Below are 17,770 nucleotides of genomic sequence, written 5' to 3' on the forward strand. Positions count from 1 at the left end.
TCCCACCTTGGGCGGAATGAGAAAAATACTAAACCTTAGTTACACAAATCTTCCTCATTATTTGAAGACATGCATGCTATATTTGGGTATATATCCAAAGGATTATACAATCAACAAGAATGATTTGGTCAGGCAATGGTTAGCCCAAGGTTTTATAAGTACATCACACGTGCGGGATCCAGAGGCTGTTGCAGAGGGCTGTTTCAGTGAACTTGTCAACAGAGGCATTGTTCAACCAGTAGATACAGATCATAATGACGAGGTGTTGGCTTGCAAAGTGCATGATATGATGCTTGATCTTATTATGCACAAGTGTAGAGAAGAGAATTTTATCACTGCAATAGACGACTTACAAGCCGTGATTGGACTGCAAGGCAATGTCCATCGACTCTCCCTCTGCTTGGATGGTGTGATAGATGGCACTACATTGGGAACAACCCAGCTCTCACAAGTAAGAGCGCTAGCAAGATTTGGTATCTCCACATATACGCCGCCTCTATCGGAGTTGAAGCATCTCCGAGTTTTAACTCTTGAATTTCCAACTAGGCTTGTGACGCTTGACCTCACAGGAATGTGTCATTTGTTCCAGTTGAGGTACCTAAAAGTTGTAGCAGCTTACGGTGAAATAGTGCTACCAAGGAAAATTCGGACACTAGATCAATTAGAGACACTTGAATTAAGAACTTACGAATATAGCATGGTTCAAGTTCCATCAGATATTGTTCATCTGCGCCGGTTATTGCACCTGATCCTTCCTGTTGGGATAAGTTTACCCTCTAGGATAGGCAGCATGAAATCCCTACGGACACTGCAAGGCTTCGACTTGGGCATGAACTCAGTAGACAACATCAGAGACCTCGGAGATCTGACCAATCTGAAGGACCTTGAGATATGTCGTGTCTACCGGAAGCAATTGGATGAGGCAGAAGCAACAAAACTCATGAATATTCTGAGATCCTCCCTAGAAAAACTTTGCAACCTCAGAACCTGTGCATGGAATCTTACCTCCCCAGCGCATGCTCGGATGCCTTGGGTTCACTATCCACTTCTCCCCGACTTCTTCGCAGGACGGGGTTGCATGTTATCGAGGGTTCCCAAGTGGATTCGGGAGCTCCATAATCTCTATGACCTTGCGCTGGGGGTTAAGGAGGTGTTGGATGATGATGTTGGAATCATTGCACAGCTGCACTCCCTCGTCAACCTGAATGTGTACATCTTTGCAACTCCTAAAGAGAGGGTCACCATCCACGGAACACGATTCCTTGCTCTCAAGCATTTTCGAATTCACCTGCCGTTGGATATCATAGCTGGCGTTCGAGGCAGGGGCAATGCCCAAGCTCCAGAGGCTCGAGGTCGGATTCAACGCGCGCGGATGGGGGCAGCACGGTGCTGCTTTTGGCGGCGTCGAGCACTTGTCAGGCCTCAAGGAAGTCTCGGTGCGCATTGGGGGATATGCTGCCGAGGAATCAAGTGCAAGAGCTGCGCAGTCCGTGTTGAGAGATGCCATTGGCATGCACCCGAGTTGTCCTACAGCTAACATCAAGTGTGATGAGAACATGAATTTCACTTTTGATGACTTAAAAAAAGAGGACGAGGAGGTTGTGAGCTCTAGCACTTGAAGTCCAAATGCTGGTAAGAACCACCCAATGTGGCGGCAACTAATAACCCTAACACCATCGCTTTCTCCTTGATATTTAATAATTTCTCTGCAAGTTTTATTTTGTGTCATCCATGAAATGTGAAACTCTTTCCACATTTCTACATGAATCAAAGATTTTCATGTGAAGTTCATGCAAAAAATATATATATTCAAACATGCTCTTAATCCTGGTGTGTTTGATTGTTGCCAACAGGATTTCTGTGTCAAGCTGGACTGACCAAGTTGCTATCCTGCAGCGGCGTCTTGGCACCCCACTCGCTCCATGCCATCATGTGTAACTATGAACTCTTCGCTAAGAAATATGGAAAGCGGGGGCCTCTATTCTCTATATGCGCAGGTACATCTACGTGCTTCGTCGTCACAAGAATGTGCTTCCACCGTTTACCGTATTTCTGAAAAGAACATATTTTTTACGAGCTGTTGTATTCGCTGTTCCTAGGTCAAATCTTTTTTTTTGCGGAAAAACTTTCAATCTATTCATCTTCAATCATGGTAGTACAACGGACACTAGAAATAATAAAAATTACATTCAGAACCGTAGACCACCTAACGACGACTACAAGCACTGAAGCGAGCCGAAGGCGCGCTGCTGTCACCGCCCCTCCCTCGACAGAGCCGGGCAAACATTGTTGTAGTAGACAGTCGGGAAGTCGTCGTGCTAAGGCCCCATGGAACCAACGCACCAGAACAGCAACCGCCGCAGATGAAGAGTGTAGATCAAAAGGATCCAACCTGAAGACACACGAACGAAGACGAACGACGAACAGATCCGAGCAAATCCACCAAAGACAGATCCGCCGGAGACACACCTCCACACACCCACCGATGATGCTACACACATCACCGGAGCGGGAACTAGATGGGGAGACCTTTATTCCATCTTCAGAGAGTGGCCGCCGTCTCGCCTTCCTGAGCAGGACACAAACCCTAACAAAGCTCGAAAAAAGATATGAAAGCGGAGCCCTCCCACCGGCAAGGGCCGAGATCCACTCCGCCTCCATGGCCTTAAGGCCATCGGAGACGGGACGGACCGGCGCCAGCGCCGGTGGGAGGCAAAGAACCCTAGTTTTGTGTAGGCGGCGGCTGGCTACGTTGGAGGTGTTCCTAGGTCAAATCACCTGTGAATTTTATTCTGCTTGCTAGGTGTGACCTTGAGTTGTGTGGCTGTATAATCGAACGATGAATTGGTGAAGCCGTAATATGTTTCTGAAATACTAAAATTCAGCTGTTATATATAAGTACGACTGTGTGTGTCTGTTCATGGGAAAGTTTATCCTTGTATTGATGACGATCGGCTTCTTCCACCGATCAGATGTGCAGATTTCACATGTTCCATTTTAGCCGTTGCAATATCTGAACGAAAACCGCTGGCTGTTGGTGCCAGAAAGAAACGGTTTCAGATTTTTATCTTGCTCTTGTTGGTGAATGCGCTTCTATTTATACTGATGTGTGCTGTTATTACTTGATGTGTCCCTTGCCCGATGCACTGATGCTACAGCCTTATGTGGTGGTCGTTAGTTTTTGCTGGTCACCGGGTCACCACCGGCCTCGCTGACAAACGCCCATCACCGGCGCCAGTGGTCACTGGTAGGCGGCGACAGCGCCATCTTGAATCCTACAAGACAAAGGATGTTTGATCTCCCTAGGTGGTTTCAGTCATTGGAAAAGGAATCCTGTAAAATAAAGTGCAAATTAATACTCCCTCCGTTCCTAAATATAAATCTTTTTAGAGATTCTAATAAGAGACTACATACGGAGCAAAATGAGTGAATCTACACTCTAAAGTACGTCTATATTCATCCGTATGTAGGTACTTATTGCAATCTCTAAAAAGACTTACATTTAGGAACAGAGGAAGTACTTAAGAAAATTTGCATATGCATTGCACTCGTAGAAATCAACAACAACCCACAAGATTTTATTTAGATCCTTCAAAATTCATTTGAACCAATGAGGCCCTCTTTTCAGATTAAATGCCGCCTTTCTGTAAGGGAAACTTTTATTTCTCCATGGCCCTCATGCAACCCAACTGAGTGTCTCTACAGAATCATCCATGGCTATCAACAGGTGTGGAAGAAAGAGAACAGCTTCCTGGTTGGACTTTTTCCAGTCCACCAATGGGTGGCCAAAAGCCTGATGTCTGCTCCACTTGGGAGCCTGTCTACTCACACACTACACAGAGGCCACCAGATGATGTTGCCGGTCCACTGTCTGCAAGTGCTGCAGTCTTTCCCCTGCACCCCTTCCACAAAGCAATGGATGGATTCCCAAATCCCCTCCTTTTTTTCATTAGTATGTGCCTGGTTACAGTTTAACCTAATCATCATTGTCCACCAATGCATGATATATGGGCATCTCACCACCACCACCACAAGAGAACACTAGGATTATCGCATTCGGTTTTCGCCATTTTAGCTAATGCGGGGGAATAATATTATGTGTCGAACCGAGAGTGAGCGTCGTACTGTCATGGAAGGGATTTATTAGGAGTGGCTATTTAGTTGGTGCTTGACACTTGTGGGTGCAATTGCAAAGCTTTCCCCTGTCCACCAATATTATGTGGTGCCTTTTCTTTTCTGAATCTAAAGAGTGCCAACTTCAGCGCTAATCAGTGGTGCAGCAGCATACTGGAACCTTCCAGACTAACTGAGTGGAGTATTCTATTTGATGAAACTTATGTTCACTAAATCTTTTAAGAGGCCCATCGTTTAAGAAATCCATTCTGTCCTGTAGCAAGTTCATGAGCTGTACACAATCTCTGAAACCATACCATATTATCATATTTGTGGACGTATACTATGATTCTTTGTATTCTTCTTAACCCAGAAAACATATATAAGAGTTTTCTTGGAATTAAACTATAAACTGTAGGTATATATTTTCCTATTAACATATACGTTTTAGGTAAAGGACATCATGAAGTGGCCATGAAGATCTGCAACATCCTCCATCTTAACATACATATTTGCCTCTTAGCCAGACAACAAGTGGATTCCACCACCTCCATCCCAACAACATATATGCTTTATGCCTGCACAGACAGTTGACATGTTCTGAACCGTTGCTTCAATCCAGTGCTCCCCATAGGATTGTTAAGCAAAGCTAATTAAGCAAAAGACAGCACCATCATAGATCACACATCCCTCAAGGAAGAACCACAAAGATAGATATCAAAAAATTCAGAAGATAACATTTCCATGCACCTCAGGTCTACTTGGCAATAGTGCTGCGGCTGACCCATAATAATCATGCGGTTTTGTTTAGCATATCCTCCATGCGCCCCGCCATTCCGACGCTAACTTTGCGGGTGCATGAATGGTTATCAGAATATCAGAAAGGTGGCTGGAATTTGTCTAGTGGGAAATAAAGTTCATGTATACTTGATTTATAAAACATTGGACCAGGGAGAGGTAAAGATTGATTAGTTAATCAGATATTAGTAGATGCAGCTACCTTATGGCCAAATGGTAATAAGTGATATGGCCACCTTGCTCTGATCAGTTGGTCAGCTGCAAAGCATGCCACTTTCTTTCAGAGTGGCCATGAAGCATGCATGCCTTTCGGTCCTCTGATCCGAGAAAAAGTAATTAGTGTTAGTACATCTGATTAGCTGATCTGATCATAGATTTTGTGGCTGGTAAAGATGGCACTTGGAGTGTAGCTGAAGGCACTGGTAGCTCCTAGTAAATTTTTGTTTGGGTCAAGAAAATTTGATCATGTAATTTGAATTTTTCTTGTGCTTATATAGCACTCCCTCTTTTAAAAAACATAAGAGCGTTTAGATCACTACTTTAATGATCCAAACGCTATTGTATTGCTTTATATATGGATTATGTCAAAAGTTTTCTCTAACTTCATCATGCATGCATCATAGGCAGGCCATTTTCAAGAAACACTGTTTAATTATTTTTGCAGTTTTTCCGGGTTGACCGTCTCTGTCTTAATCATGAGAACAAGTAAATTTAGGTCAGTCATACATCACAAATAATTAACCATGGTAAAAAACAATTTGAAAATGCAAAACAAATACCAACAGCCCTATCCCAGTTCTTCTAGTTAGCACCAACTCCTTTCTTTAACAATTTAGCTGCTATGAAATCTACTCCTACTTGGTTGCTTCATCAAGAGACCTTCCATACCTGAATTTCTGAAAGCGACAGGTCAAATCCTTGAGGTTTGGACTTCTGGCCGTTCCCCATATCATTGTTCAACTCGTCAATTGTTTTTCCTTCAGAAAGCAAATTTGCCAACAAAAAAAATCATTTCCCTTCCAACAGACTGCAAGTGGGTGACGTGCTAATCTGCACCGATCTATGTACACATCCACATGCATCATCCTTAATTAATCCTGTATTAAGTTTACCTTACCTACCCAGTGCAGTTCATCTCATATTTTTACAGTGGCGTCCAAGTCCAAGGCAGAGCGCAATTAGTGTCCTACTAACCTAGACTAATTTTTATCTGAAGTAGAGAAATGCCTGGCTTAATTATATCTGAAGGCAAGGCATAGATTGCGGAGTTAGGAAACTTGTGTTAAAGAAACATTACAACTGTTCTGACTTTCTTGCAGATCGGTGCAAGCACAGGAAGAGGAAGCTTCTGATGTTAGTTAACTCTTAATGATCTGAGCAAGTCATCGGCGCTGGCCGGCTGTTTTCTGAAGGAAAACAATAGAATAGAGAGTACACCTGCTTAGGAAGGCGTGACCAAGGCGTAGACCTGAACTTTTGTCGCCGGTCGAATTTTTTTTCTACCGCCCTTGCTGTTCTCTGAATTTTTGCCAAGGCGTGCATTTTCTGCCAAGGCGTAAAAGACCCGCATTTGGCTGTTTTCTGAATTTTTTGATGTACATACTTTTTCAACAGATAGATGAACTGATGATACGTGACTTGGCTCCTGCTGTCAGTAATTCTCACTTGGAATTCACCTGGTTTCAGAGCTCATTCTGACTAGTGACAGTGCTGTGGTTACTACTGATCACTCAACTAAATCTTGTTTACTTGGGCGCTCCCCATATAATAACACGGTTGGAGTAGAGTAGAAAACTTGAGTTGAAGAAACATTACGGCTGATCTGACTTTTGTGCAGGTAGGTGCATGCACAGAAAGAGGAAGCTGCCCATCTTAATTAATTCCCAAGTAATCCGAGCAAGTCACTGCCGCCGCCGGCTGTTCTCTGAAGGAAAACAAAGATAGAATTATACACTTGCTTAGGTAGCAGGCATGAATGGCTAAGGCGTAGACCTGAATTCTCGTTGCCGACACAGCATTTTCTACTGCCTCTCCACTTGTAAATATTTTCCCCCTACATAGATGCATGAAGACAGAAAGATAAATTGATAGGCCTGCGACTTGGCTTGCGCACTCAGTCGTTCTGAAGCTGGCTCTTGATGTCAGTAATTCTCATGAAATATTCACCTGTGTTCAAAGCTCATTCTGACTTGTGACAGTCGTGTGATTAGCACTGATCACTTAGGTAAATCCTCTGTGTTTATTTGCCTGCGTAATCTGACGATTGGAGCTGGGGCCGCCACGTGTGAGGCATCCACGAGCCGTTGACCTCGCTCCTGTCCCGCCTGCCCACCTCCCCTACCTGACCTGATCGACCTGACCGCCATTAAAGTAATCAATCAAGCTCCTCATCCACTGTGATCAGAAAGGAACTATGAAAATGACACAACAGAAAACAATGCACCCGATCTAGCCTAAAGTCTAAACACACTGGCTGGCTAGTAGTTAGTGTAGGTGTATATATACATATATTTAGTACATGGATCCACCTACATCCAGGAATTCCATTTAATCAGAGTCGCCGGAGAGGAAGACGACGAAGAAGAAGAGGAGGAGGAAGCAAGGTTGGTTAGCCAAGAGTCAAACCCAGCCGCTGAGTCTGACAGACAAGCTTCGATAGTTAGCTACAGCTGATCAGCAACCTCCATTCTTCCTCGACAAGGTGGTCGTCGATCGAATGAGCGATCAATAGCTAGCAATGGCGGGGCGAGGCAGAGGTGGTGCGCTGGCGGCGCTGCTGCTGCCGGTGATCGTGCTGCTGTCGTGGTGCCTGAGCGGCGCGGCGCAGCCATCACTGCGGTGCGGGGCCGGTGACCTCGCCGCGCTCAGAGGGTTCTCGGCGGGCCTTGATGCCACTGTGGATGGATGGCCGGCCGTCGCTGATGACGATGAAGGCGGCTGCTGCGCGTGGCCTGGCGTGCTCTGCGGCCGCGCGGGCGTCGTCGGGGTGGTGCTGCCGAACCGGACGCTTCGGGGGGAGGTGGCCGCGTCGCTCGCCGGGCTGGCGGCGCTCCGCGTGCTCAACCTCTCCGGCAACGCGCTGCGGGGCGCGCTCCCGCCCGCGCTCCTCCGGCTGCGCCGACTCGAGGTGCTCGACGTCAGCTCCAACGCGCTCGCCGGCGCGATCGGGCTCGGGCTCGAGCTCCCGGCGGCGCTGGTGTTCAACGTGTCGTACAACGCGTTCAACGGCAGCCACCCGGTGCTCCCCGGCGCCGTGAACCTCACGGCGTACGACGCGTCCGGCAACGGCTTCGAGGGACCCCTGGACGCCGCGGCGGTCTGCGCGTCCTCGCCGGGGCTGCGGGTCCTGCGGCTGTCCATGAACAGGCTCTCCGGTGACTTCCCTGTCGGGTTCGGCCAATGCCGGTCGCTTCTTGAGCTCTCGCTCGACGGGAACGGCATCACCGGCGCCCTCCCAGATGACCTCTTTGCCGCCACGTCGCTGCGGTACCTCTCCCTCCACACCAACTCCATCTCCGGCGAGATCCCGTTGGGGCTCCGCAACCTCACCGGCCTCGTCCGCCTCGACCTCTCCTTCAACGCATTCTCTGGTGCGCTGCCCGAGGTGTTCGACGCGCTGGCCGGCACGCTCCAGGAGCTCTCGGCGCCGAGCAACGTGCTCACCGGTGGCCTTCCCGCCACGCTCTCGCTGTGCGTGAACCTTCGCGTCCTCAACCTCCGCAACAACACGCTCACCGGCGCCATCGGCCTGGACTTCCGCGCCGTCAATAGCCTCGTCTACCTCGACCTGAGCGTCAACAAGTTCACGGGCCTCATCCCGGCGAGCCTCCCCGAGTGCGCCGGCATGACGGCGCTCAACCTCGGCCGAAACCTCCTCACCGGCGAGATACCGCCGTCGTTCTCCACGTTCCCGTCGCTCTCCTTCCTGTCCCTCACCGGCAACGGCTTCTCCAACGTCACGTCGGCGTTGAGGATACTGCAGCGCTTGCCCAACCTGACGAGCCTCGTGCTCACCAAGAACTTCCGCGGCGGCGAGGCGATGCCAGAGGACGGCATCGACGGGTTCGCCAAGATCGAGGTGCTCGTCATTGCCAACTGCGAGCTCACCGGCGCGATCCCGGCGTGGCTCGCTGGGCTCCGGAGGCTCAAGGTGCTCGACATCTCGTGGAACCGGCTCGCCGGCCCGATCCCGCCACTGCTCGGCGAGCTCGACCGCCTCTTCTACCTCGACATATCGAACAACTCGCTGCAGGGGGAGATCCCGGCCAGCCTGACGCGGATGCCGGCGCTGCTGGCCGGCAGCGGCAATGGCCGTGACGACGACGACGAGAAGGTGCAGGACTTCCCGTTCTTTATGCGCCGGAACGTGTCGGCGAAAGGACGGCAGTATAACCAGGTGAGCAGCTTCCCGGCGTCGCTCGTGCTGGCGCGGAACAACCTCACCGGTGGCGTGCCGGCGGCTCTGGGAGCGCTGGCCAGATTGCACATCGTCGACCTTAGCTGGAACGGCTTCTCGGGGCCCATCCCGCCGGAGCTGTCGGAAATGACGAGCCTCGAGTCCCTCGACGTGTCGCGCAACGCGCTCTCCGGCGCCATCCCGGCGTCTCTGACGCGGCTCAGCTTCCTCTCCCACTTCTCCGTCGCGGACAACAACCTCTCCGGCGAGATCCCCATCGGCGGCCAGTTCTTCACCTTCTCGAGCGCCGACTTCGCCGGGAACCCGTTCCTGTGCGGTTTCCACGTGGGACGGAAGTGCGACCGGAAGGGAGATGATCAGGCCACGGACGGCACGACCGGGACCAATGACGGCCGGAAGAGCGCCGCTAGTGCCGGCGTCGTGGCGGCCATATGCGTCGGCACGGCGCTGCTGGTCGCCGTGGGCCTTGGCGCGACGTGGCGGGCGTGGTCGAGGCGGCGGCAGGAGGACAACGCCTGCAGGGTGGCCGCCGGCGACGACGAGGAAAGCACCGATTCGTCCGCGGCGAGGTCGTCGACGCTGGTGCTCCTCTTCCCCTGCGACGAAGAAGAGGAGGAGACGACGGTGATTACGCTTGACCAGGTGGTGAAGGCGACGGGCGACTTCGACGAGTCCCGCATCGTCGGGTGCGGCGGGTTCGGCATGGTGTACCGCGCGACGCTGGCGGAAGGGCGCGACGTCGCCGTGAAGCGCCTCTCCGGCGATTTCCACCAGATGGAGCGCGAGTTCCGGGCGGAGGTGGAGGCGCTCTCCCGCGTGCGCCACCGCAACCTCGTCGCCCTGCGCGGCTACTGCCGCCTCGGCAAGGACGTCCGCCTCCTCATCTACCCGTACATGGAGAACGGCAGCCTGGACCACTGGCTCCACGAGCGCGCGGACGCCGGCGACGCCCTGCCATGGCCGGCGCGGCTGCGGATCGCCCTGGGCGCGGCGCGCGGGCTGGCGCACCTGCACGGCGGAGGCGGCGGCGCGCGGGTGATGCACCGGGATGTGAAGTCGAGCAACATCCTGCTGGACGCGGCCATGGAGGCGCGGCTGGGGGACTTCGGGCTGGCGCGGCTGGCGCGCGGGAGCGACGACACGCACGTGACGACGGACCTGGTGGGCACGCTGGGGTACATCCCGCCGGAGTACGGGCACTCGCCGGCGGCGACGTACCGGGGCGACGTGTACAGCATGGGGGTGGTGCTGGTGGAGCTGGTGACGGGGCGGCGGCCCGTGGACATGGCGGCGCGGCTCGGCGCGCGGGACGTGACGGCGTGGGCGGTGCGGCTCCGGCGGGAGGGGCGGGGCCGCGAGGCCGTGGACGCCGCCGTGCCGGGGCGGCACCGGGAGGAGGCGGCGAGGGTGCTGGATCTGGCGTGCGCCTGCGTCAGCGAGGACCCCAAGGCGAGGCCCACGGCGCAGCAGCTCGTCGAGCGGCTCGACGCCATCGCCGGCGCCGGCGCCGCCCGGGAGATTCGCTCCGGCACGGTAGATAACTGAAGCTTGTGTAGATAACTGAATCCATACTACAGTAGCTAGCTGTGACAGTAATATCTCGTGTAAATTTTGACAAGAGTTGATTCGTGTGTAAAGATTGAATGGATGATGATTCCTGACATTTTACATGAAGATATGTGTAAAGTTTTTTTTTTTATCTTTTTATATGTTCTATAGTTGATCAAGATTCAGTTAAATCTCAATCGGCTGAGATCTAGCCACACCCTTAATTCAGAATTTCAGCTCTGCATCACATCCAAGAAGTTAATTTGAATAAGAACAAGCAATACACTCCCCACAAAAAACAAATCAACCCGCAACACTTTTATTCGCCAAAAAGCAATACATATATATTGTATTAGTTAACCATGAACACAAGCAAATGCAGGGTACTTCGACCCGCACGGATTCCAAAGGGATAGTTTGAAGTTTTGATGCCCTTGAATACATAATTGACAGACTGATCTTTCGCCCCACTTTATAAATAAAGCAACAGCTGAAGAAGGAATCACGGCACCTGGAACGATTGATCTTGCCATAATGGACGTATTGGACGCTGCCCACCGGCGTCTCATGGAAGCCCTTTGCGATCGAAACGAAGGATAAGCTAAACTGGTTTATGGGAAAAGGACTAATAGTCGTTTTTCCAAATACTCGTTTTTCCGGTTTTTGGGAAACCAAGTTTTTCTTATCCATGGATTAGTTAGACTAACCAAACATGGTTTTGGACGGTTAGATGCCTAAACAGGATTAGCGGAATTGGTTTGGTATAACAATCGTATCCAAACAACGCCTTAGTGTTGAAAGGTGCCTCCGTGTAATTTCAAAGTTGCCTACCTATGATACTCAGTTGCCTACATATGATGAAAGTTGTGTGCCATCATTTCTAAGCTTTCTACAATATACTTGCTAGGTGAATTCACTAGTACACATGATTCAAAAAATTTGCTTATGTTTAGCAATAAAGTTGCCTCGTCTATCATCGAAGTTGATTTTGAAAAAATCAGCTCATCATGGAAAACCTAATGGTAAAAATGGATCTAAATGTGATCCACCATAGAGCTCCTATGTAGTCATTTGTGTTCTCGCTTAACAAGTTTGTATGAGGCAATACAACTGAGATCAGCCAACGGTTCGAGCACTTAGCACAATGTGCCACTTAACCGCTTCTTCACCCAAAACAATAGGGATTGGATTTCTATCACCCAAAACTCCCATTCCCTGCCCCCAAACTCCCTCCAACCAAACACGCTGTTAGGATAACTCAATCCCCTCAATTATCACGCGTGCAATGATGAGAAGGCTACATGCCGCAGGTACCTAGCAAGAGGACACACAAAACGGTGAAGTAGCACTTTATCTTCTTTTTTTTGGCATAGTAATTATATGCATGAATCAAGAAGGCGAAGAAGGCTCGTAGGAGCATAGGCAAGAAGAGTGGCGCCTTTGTTAAGGCGTTCGCAGCTGCTTGATGGATGATACTCAGTCTCTTCGACTACCATCTTGGATTGGCTCGTCTCCGTGGATTTGGTGGTGTCTGTTGTATTCAACCTTGGTTTATTTTGGGGTTTCATTGCAACTTAGAAGTGCGAGAGATCATGGTTGTTGTGCTTTATGTATGTTTGCCGGGTTGATCATGGGGTCGTGGAGTTTCTTTCTTAGCGAGTAGTCCGCATATGATCTATATGTATCGGTTTTCACCCTGTTTTTCATTAATTAACCGGGCAATTCTCTTTTTAATTAATTGACGGGGTAAATCTTTTGCCTAAAAAAATTATATGCATGAACATGTGAACAGACAATTTGGATGCCATAGTAATTATATGCACGTGACCGGATAATTCGGGGAACATATGACCGGACAATTTGGAGAACACGACTACATGCACAGACAAATGAGAGTCAAAAGCAGACATGGGCATGGCCATGCACTGTCCAGACATGTCCGTGGACGAGGTAGCCCAGTCCGGTTGGGGACGGTCTTGTCATTCTCACACGGTCAGCACTCGGCAACGACAGTGAAGCACGGAGAAAGAATGACAGGATGCAGATATTTCTTTTCTAGCCAATCGTCCACAACCTCATATAGTCCGACGAGCAGTTCCCCACACAACGACGCACCAACCACACGCCATTACAGATTATAGAGAGATCTGACATGTTAGACGGACAAAGAGAGACCAAACAGAAAAGGCGACGTCAAGCCGGCAGCAACAACTTTCACCATGGCAGCAACAAGCCTCCTAAACCCATGGATGTTTTTGGTCCGAAGCAGTAATCAGAGATGGACAGCCTGCACACAATGCAAGCGGTCACCTGCGCCATGGATGTTTCCTAAAGATTCAGCGTCGTGCTGCTCGCCGCCGCCGCTTCCTTCTCCGCCCCCGACGGCGACGGTGCTGGAGGTTTCATGGACAGCGGTAACACCTGGGCAGGAGCCATGGCGGCTTGCCCGGCCGCCATCACGATCTTGTGCGACAGTTCACGGTTTGAAGGCATGTGAAGAATACCCTTTGCTTGCGGTGCGCTGCTCCCAGCAGTGGTGACAGTCAGCTGGGAGGCCAGAGGCGGCGGCTTTACTTCCTTTTTGGGTTTCTTGGCTCCGCGACGCTTGGCAGAAGGAAGCGGCAAGGCTTCAGGCGTCTCGCCCAGCAAACTCTTCCGATGCACGGAGCAGTGGTCCGTCCCCCATTTTGCGCTGGAGTTGCATCCTTGGAACTGGCACCGGGTGCCGCCGCCATGCTTGATGCAGAAATCCGTGCGTCCTTGTGCGCTCTTTGTGCATCCTTCGGACTTGCACCGCCTTCCCCCACCATGCCTGATGCAGAAGTCTGTGTTCCCTTGCGCACCCTTCACGCACCCTTCAAACTTGCATCTCTTGCCACCACCATGCCTCACACAGTGCTCACTGCGGCCCTGGCCACATGCAGCGTTTGGACATCCAGCAACAACGCAACGCTTCCCTCCTCCGTGGCCGATGCATAGAGGCGTGCCGCCATGTGCAGCTTTCACACAGTCCCGTACCAGGCAACCCTTACTACCACCACTATGTAGCTTGCAGTACAATGCGTTACTCTGGGCCTGCTTTTTGCAGTTGTCGTGCTTGCAAAGCGTGTCAGGGCCACCCAAGATTAGTTGCCCAGTGTTTCCCTGAGTATTCCCAGATCTATCATTGAGTTTGCCTTGATCATTCCCCTCATACTTGATATTTATGTCTTGCTCTGCACTGGCACTGGGTTCAGTACACTGTCTGCCTTTAACAGGGGGCATGTATAAATCTGAGGTTTTCTGTGAACTCTGGAGGTAACCAAGCTGTTGGGATGAATGCCCTCTAGTGTGACTACTGCAGTACATTACCCTTCCACTGACAATCTCATCGCAGCCAGGTTCCTGGCAACATTTCCTGTCTATTTTACAAAAAAGGAAACACGTAAGGAATACAAGGTACATCCATATAAAGAACGACATACCAAAAAATAATGCAATTTGGAATCCTCAGTGTGTAAGTACTACTACCTCCGATTCTAAATATAAGACATTTTGGCAGTTTAAATTGAACTGCCAAAACGTCTTATACTATTTAGGAACAGAGGGAGTAGATGACAAGTGTCAAGTGATAATTGGGTACTGATGGTCACAAGAAAAGTATATTTTAAGACTACGTCAAATATAGATGTACACTCATCACAAAAAGTAAATGTAGAGGTACATACAAATGGAAGCTTGCATAACGAGTGACTATGTGGATTCAATACCCAAGAAGAAGAAACGCAAAAATAAACACACTTCTCTCTATTTGATATGAAGAATTATGCGTGAAAAATCACATGCTTCTAGAAAACTGTAGCAGAGAACATACCAGCAATGGAACCATCCGCCGTGAGCTTCTGTACCCAAAAAAAAGTGAGAACAACAAGAAATGTCAGCATAAAGTGATTATACAGACATATAATACTTGGGACTGACCAACTTACCTCTATATGAGTGATATTATCATGCCCCATTAAGATTATATGTTTATCTGCAACGGATCAAAGCATATAGTATGGTTAACACATAGAAATAAGCTAGCATTGTTGGATGAGCAACTTATCTCTATTGCATAGCCCAAGGGGTAATATACTCCCTCCGTTCCTAAATATAAGTCTTTTTAGATATTTCACTATGGACTACATACGAAACAAAATGAGTGAACCTACACTCTAAAGTATGTCTATATACGTCCGTATGTAGTTTGTAGTAAAATCTCTAAAAAGACTTACATTTAGGAACGGAGGGAGTATATTACAAGGGACTTGGGATTACAAGCAAGGAAATCCAGACTGATACGAATACATAAAGAAACCTAGACCACCAATTAATAATCCTTGCATTTGAAGAATATAACACTAACAAATAGTGAAATCCAAAATCAGTGTCTCTATAGTGTCAGTTGTAGCATGGAGCCTTCAAAAACCTGTTGAGTAAAGCCAAGGTGGGATAGAAGAAGCATGTCGCAAAAATCATAGCACAAGCAACCAGCGGCGAAAGAAGCTCAGCGACAAGAGAATGGGCATAGATCAACAACAATGCAAAAGGAGGTCACTGAAATCCTCTAGAAGACCATCATAACCAAAAGGGCCAAATTGTACACAAAAGGATCAGGACAAGAAAGAAGGTTGACATGACAACAAAGGTTTGATGGACTCGCATGGCATGATAAACATGACAGAGCAACGGACTTGGTGAACACAACGGGAAAATAGAAAGCTAGAAGCTAGGGAGCACACAGGAGTCCATGATGTAGCAGCCATTGTGGTGCGGAGCATCCCATGGATCCCCATGAACCCAGCATCAACCCCGTAAACTCCAAGTGGGCCGTTGGCAAGAGCTAGTGGGCATGCTATTGAAACCGAGGTGACTTCGCCCCTCTATAAGCCCCCTATACTTGCATGTGAGACATGGCTACTACCACATTCCGGAACTTTGGGAATTCTCAGGTGTGAAGGAATCAATCAAAGAGAAGAAGGGAATGAGAGGGGAAAGAGATCATCATCAAGAAGCAAGCAAAGCTTGCTGAAATCTGCCAGGTTGGACAGTCCGACCTAGGGTCTGACCCTATGCGCACACATAAGCACTCATGGTAGTACATTTCCATACATACATCAGTCCGCAATAACTTACGAAATAAAATTGCACACATATAGCAATTTGCACACACAGAGCCAGACCTAAGTAAAAAATAATAAAATATGCAATGTGCACTCACAGTACGAAACAAGATGAGCCATGGGGAAGAAGAGCAGGGGAGGAGCTCACCTTGCTCGGGACGGGGAAGAAGAGCGGTCGTCCTGGTGCTTCTCCTGGCTCGGGATGGGCGTCAACGGCGTCGGGCCTAGCTCCTCTATGCCATGGTGTCGCAGCTCCTCCCACCCCGCGCGACTGGCGGCGCCGAGGACGGGATCCGGCGGGAGTCAGCCTTGGACGGCCGGATCTGTCAGCTGAGGAGAGATTCCGGCCGGCGACGGGGGCAGCTGGGCCTGGCGGCGCGAACGGCGGCGGCGACGACTTGACAGGAGAAGAGGAGGGAGAGGGGAAAGATGAGAGCGAGCAGTGTGCGGGATCGAGAGTAAATCTGAGATTGGTTTTTTTTTTCACTATTTTTTTAACAGTTGGGTGTGGTCAGGTTTGGGCACCAACGATTATCCTACCAGACCTGGGCAAACGGGCTGGCCCGTCATGGCCCGGCCCATGCTAATCGCATGGCCTGGCCCACAGAGGCACGTTTAGTAAGCGGGCCGTGCCGTGCTGACCCACGTGCTGCGCCTTCAGGCCCAGGCACGGCCTATTTAGCACGTTGGCCCGTTTAGCACGTTGGGTTGCACATTTTCAGCCCGTTGGGCTGATTTTTAGGCCTATTGGGTTGTATTTTACGTGTGTGTGCGTGTGTATATATAAATAAATGAGTTGCGTCGTGCCGGCCCTCGTGCCCAGCCTCCAGGCCTAGGCACGTTCGAAGGTGTGCCGGCGTGTCGTGCCTGGCCCATGACGGACCGTCCTGGCGTGCTCGCGGGCCGGTCTGGTTGGCCCCGTCGTTTGGCCAGCTATAGTCCTACAGGCTCAAACCGTGGTTGCCCAACCGGTTATTGATATTGGTTTAGGTCACTTCTCTACTCACCCACTTCCTCGGGATCGCCTCTTCCTTGTTACTACAGCCGTCGCCGCCAGAGCTCTAACAACAGAGGCGTCGGCCTCTTCCGCGCTGCTCCAACCCTCCGCGTCCGCAACACTGTCATTGCCAGCACTAGTAGAAAACAGACTTTACGTTTGGATCATTAATCCCGGTTTGTAAATGAACCGACACTAATGTGACCATTAGTGACGGTTCCAATGGCTAGGGGGGCGGGCATCATCAGACCCGGTTCGTGTTAAACCTCTAGTACCGGTTCGTGACACGAACCGGGACTAAAGGGGTGGTGGCAGGATGATGTCAGGCTGGGGCCCCACTAACACCTTTAGTCCTGGTTCGTGTCACGAACCGATACTAGAGGCTCACCTTTAATCCCGGGTTTTGTCACGAACCGGGACTAAAGGTGCTCCTGTATAAACCCTTCGTCCAGCCCGAGCTCTCTGTTCTTCCCCTTTCCTCTCCTCTATGTGTCTTCCCCTCTTACTCAAGCTCATCCTCCATTTTTGCAAAAAAATGTCAAGGTTTGAAGGCACCCCATCCATCCAAGAGTTCATAAAGGTTAGGAACTTTGTCCTTTCATCTCTCATTGCTAGATTAGCTCTTGTAATGCTCTATAAGTATAGTGATTTGTGAGTTTTAGTTTGGGAGTATTTATATGTGGTAGTTTATTTGATTTATAAGCAATTTGAGTTCAAATTAACTTCTTAGTTTGCATGTGTAGGTGTGGTTTA

General features: G+C 49.8%; 2 protein-coding genes and 1 pseudogene across 3 annotated transcripts; 2 read left to right on the forward strand and 1 right to left on the reverse strand.

Moving 5' to 3' along the window:
* Positions 1–16: 16 nt before the first annotated feature.
* Positions 17–1,619, forward strand: LOC123138750 (disease resistance protein RGA5-like; annotated as a pseudogene).
* A 5,739-nt stretch (positions 1,620–7,358) lies between these two features.
* On the forward strand, positions 7,359–10,978 carry LOC123135632 (phytosulfokine receptor 1-like). The gene has a single exon (XM_044554785.1). The coding sequence runs from the start codon at positions 7,649–7,651 to the stop codon at positions 10,871–10,873; it is 3,225 nt and encodes a 1,074-aa protein (XP_044410720.1). The 5' UTR covers positions 7,359–7,648; the 3' UTR covers positions 10,874–10,978.
* A 1,929-nt stretch (positions 10,979–12,907) lies between these two features.
* On the reverse strand, positions 12,908–16,497 carry LOC123135633 (probable WRKY transcription factor 19). 2 transcript variants are annotated; one of them, XM_044554788.1, is made up of 4 exons: positions 16,169–16,497; positions 14,845–14,891; positions 14,730–14,757; positions 12,908–14,277 (listed from the first exon to the last, which is right to left on the reverse strand). In XM_044554788.1, the coding sequence occupies exons 2-4, from the start codon at positions 14,872–14,874 to the stop codon at positions 13,205–13,207; spliced, it is 1,131 nt and encodes a 376-aa protein (XP_044410723.1). In that variant the 5' UTR covers positions 14,875–14,891; positions 16,169–16,497; the 3' UTR covers positions 12,908–13,204. The 2 variants fall into 2 exon arrangements, with proteins under 2 accessions (XP_044410723.1, XP_044410722.1); XM_044554787.1 differs by lacking the exons at positions 14,845–14,891; positions 16,169–16,497 and having other exon boundaries at positions 14,730–14,814.
* Between the last annotated feature and the right edge of the window lie 1,273 nt (positions 16,498–17,770).

The sequence above is a fragment of the Triticum aestivum genome, chromosome 6B (assembly GCF_018294505.1).
Source record: "Triticum aestivum cultivar Chinese Spring chromosome 6B, IWGSC CS RefSeq v2.1, whole genome shotgun sequence".
In the NCBI taxonomy this organism is placed as follows: domain Eukaryota; kingdom Viridiplantae; phylum Streptophyta; class Magnoliopsida; order Poales; family Poaceae; genus Triticum; species Triticum aestivum.

Bases quoted from the DNA above. Each gene is read 5' to 3' on its own strand.
- LOC123135633 (XM_044554787.1), bottom strand. From the start codon at position 14,799: ATGCTGACATTTCTTGTTGTTCTCACTTTTTTTTGGGTACAGAAGCTC. The intron at 14,278-14,729 runs GTATGTTCTCTG...TTTGTAAAATAG, and splicing joins GGCGGATGGTTCCATTGCTG to ACAGGAAATGTTGCCAGGAA.
- LOC123135632 (XM_044554785.1), top strand. From the start codon at position 7,649: ATGGCGGGGCGAGGCAGAGGTGGTGCGCTGGCGGCGCTGCTGCTGCCG.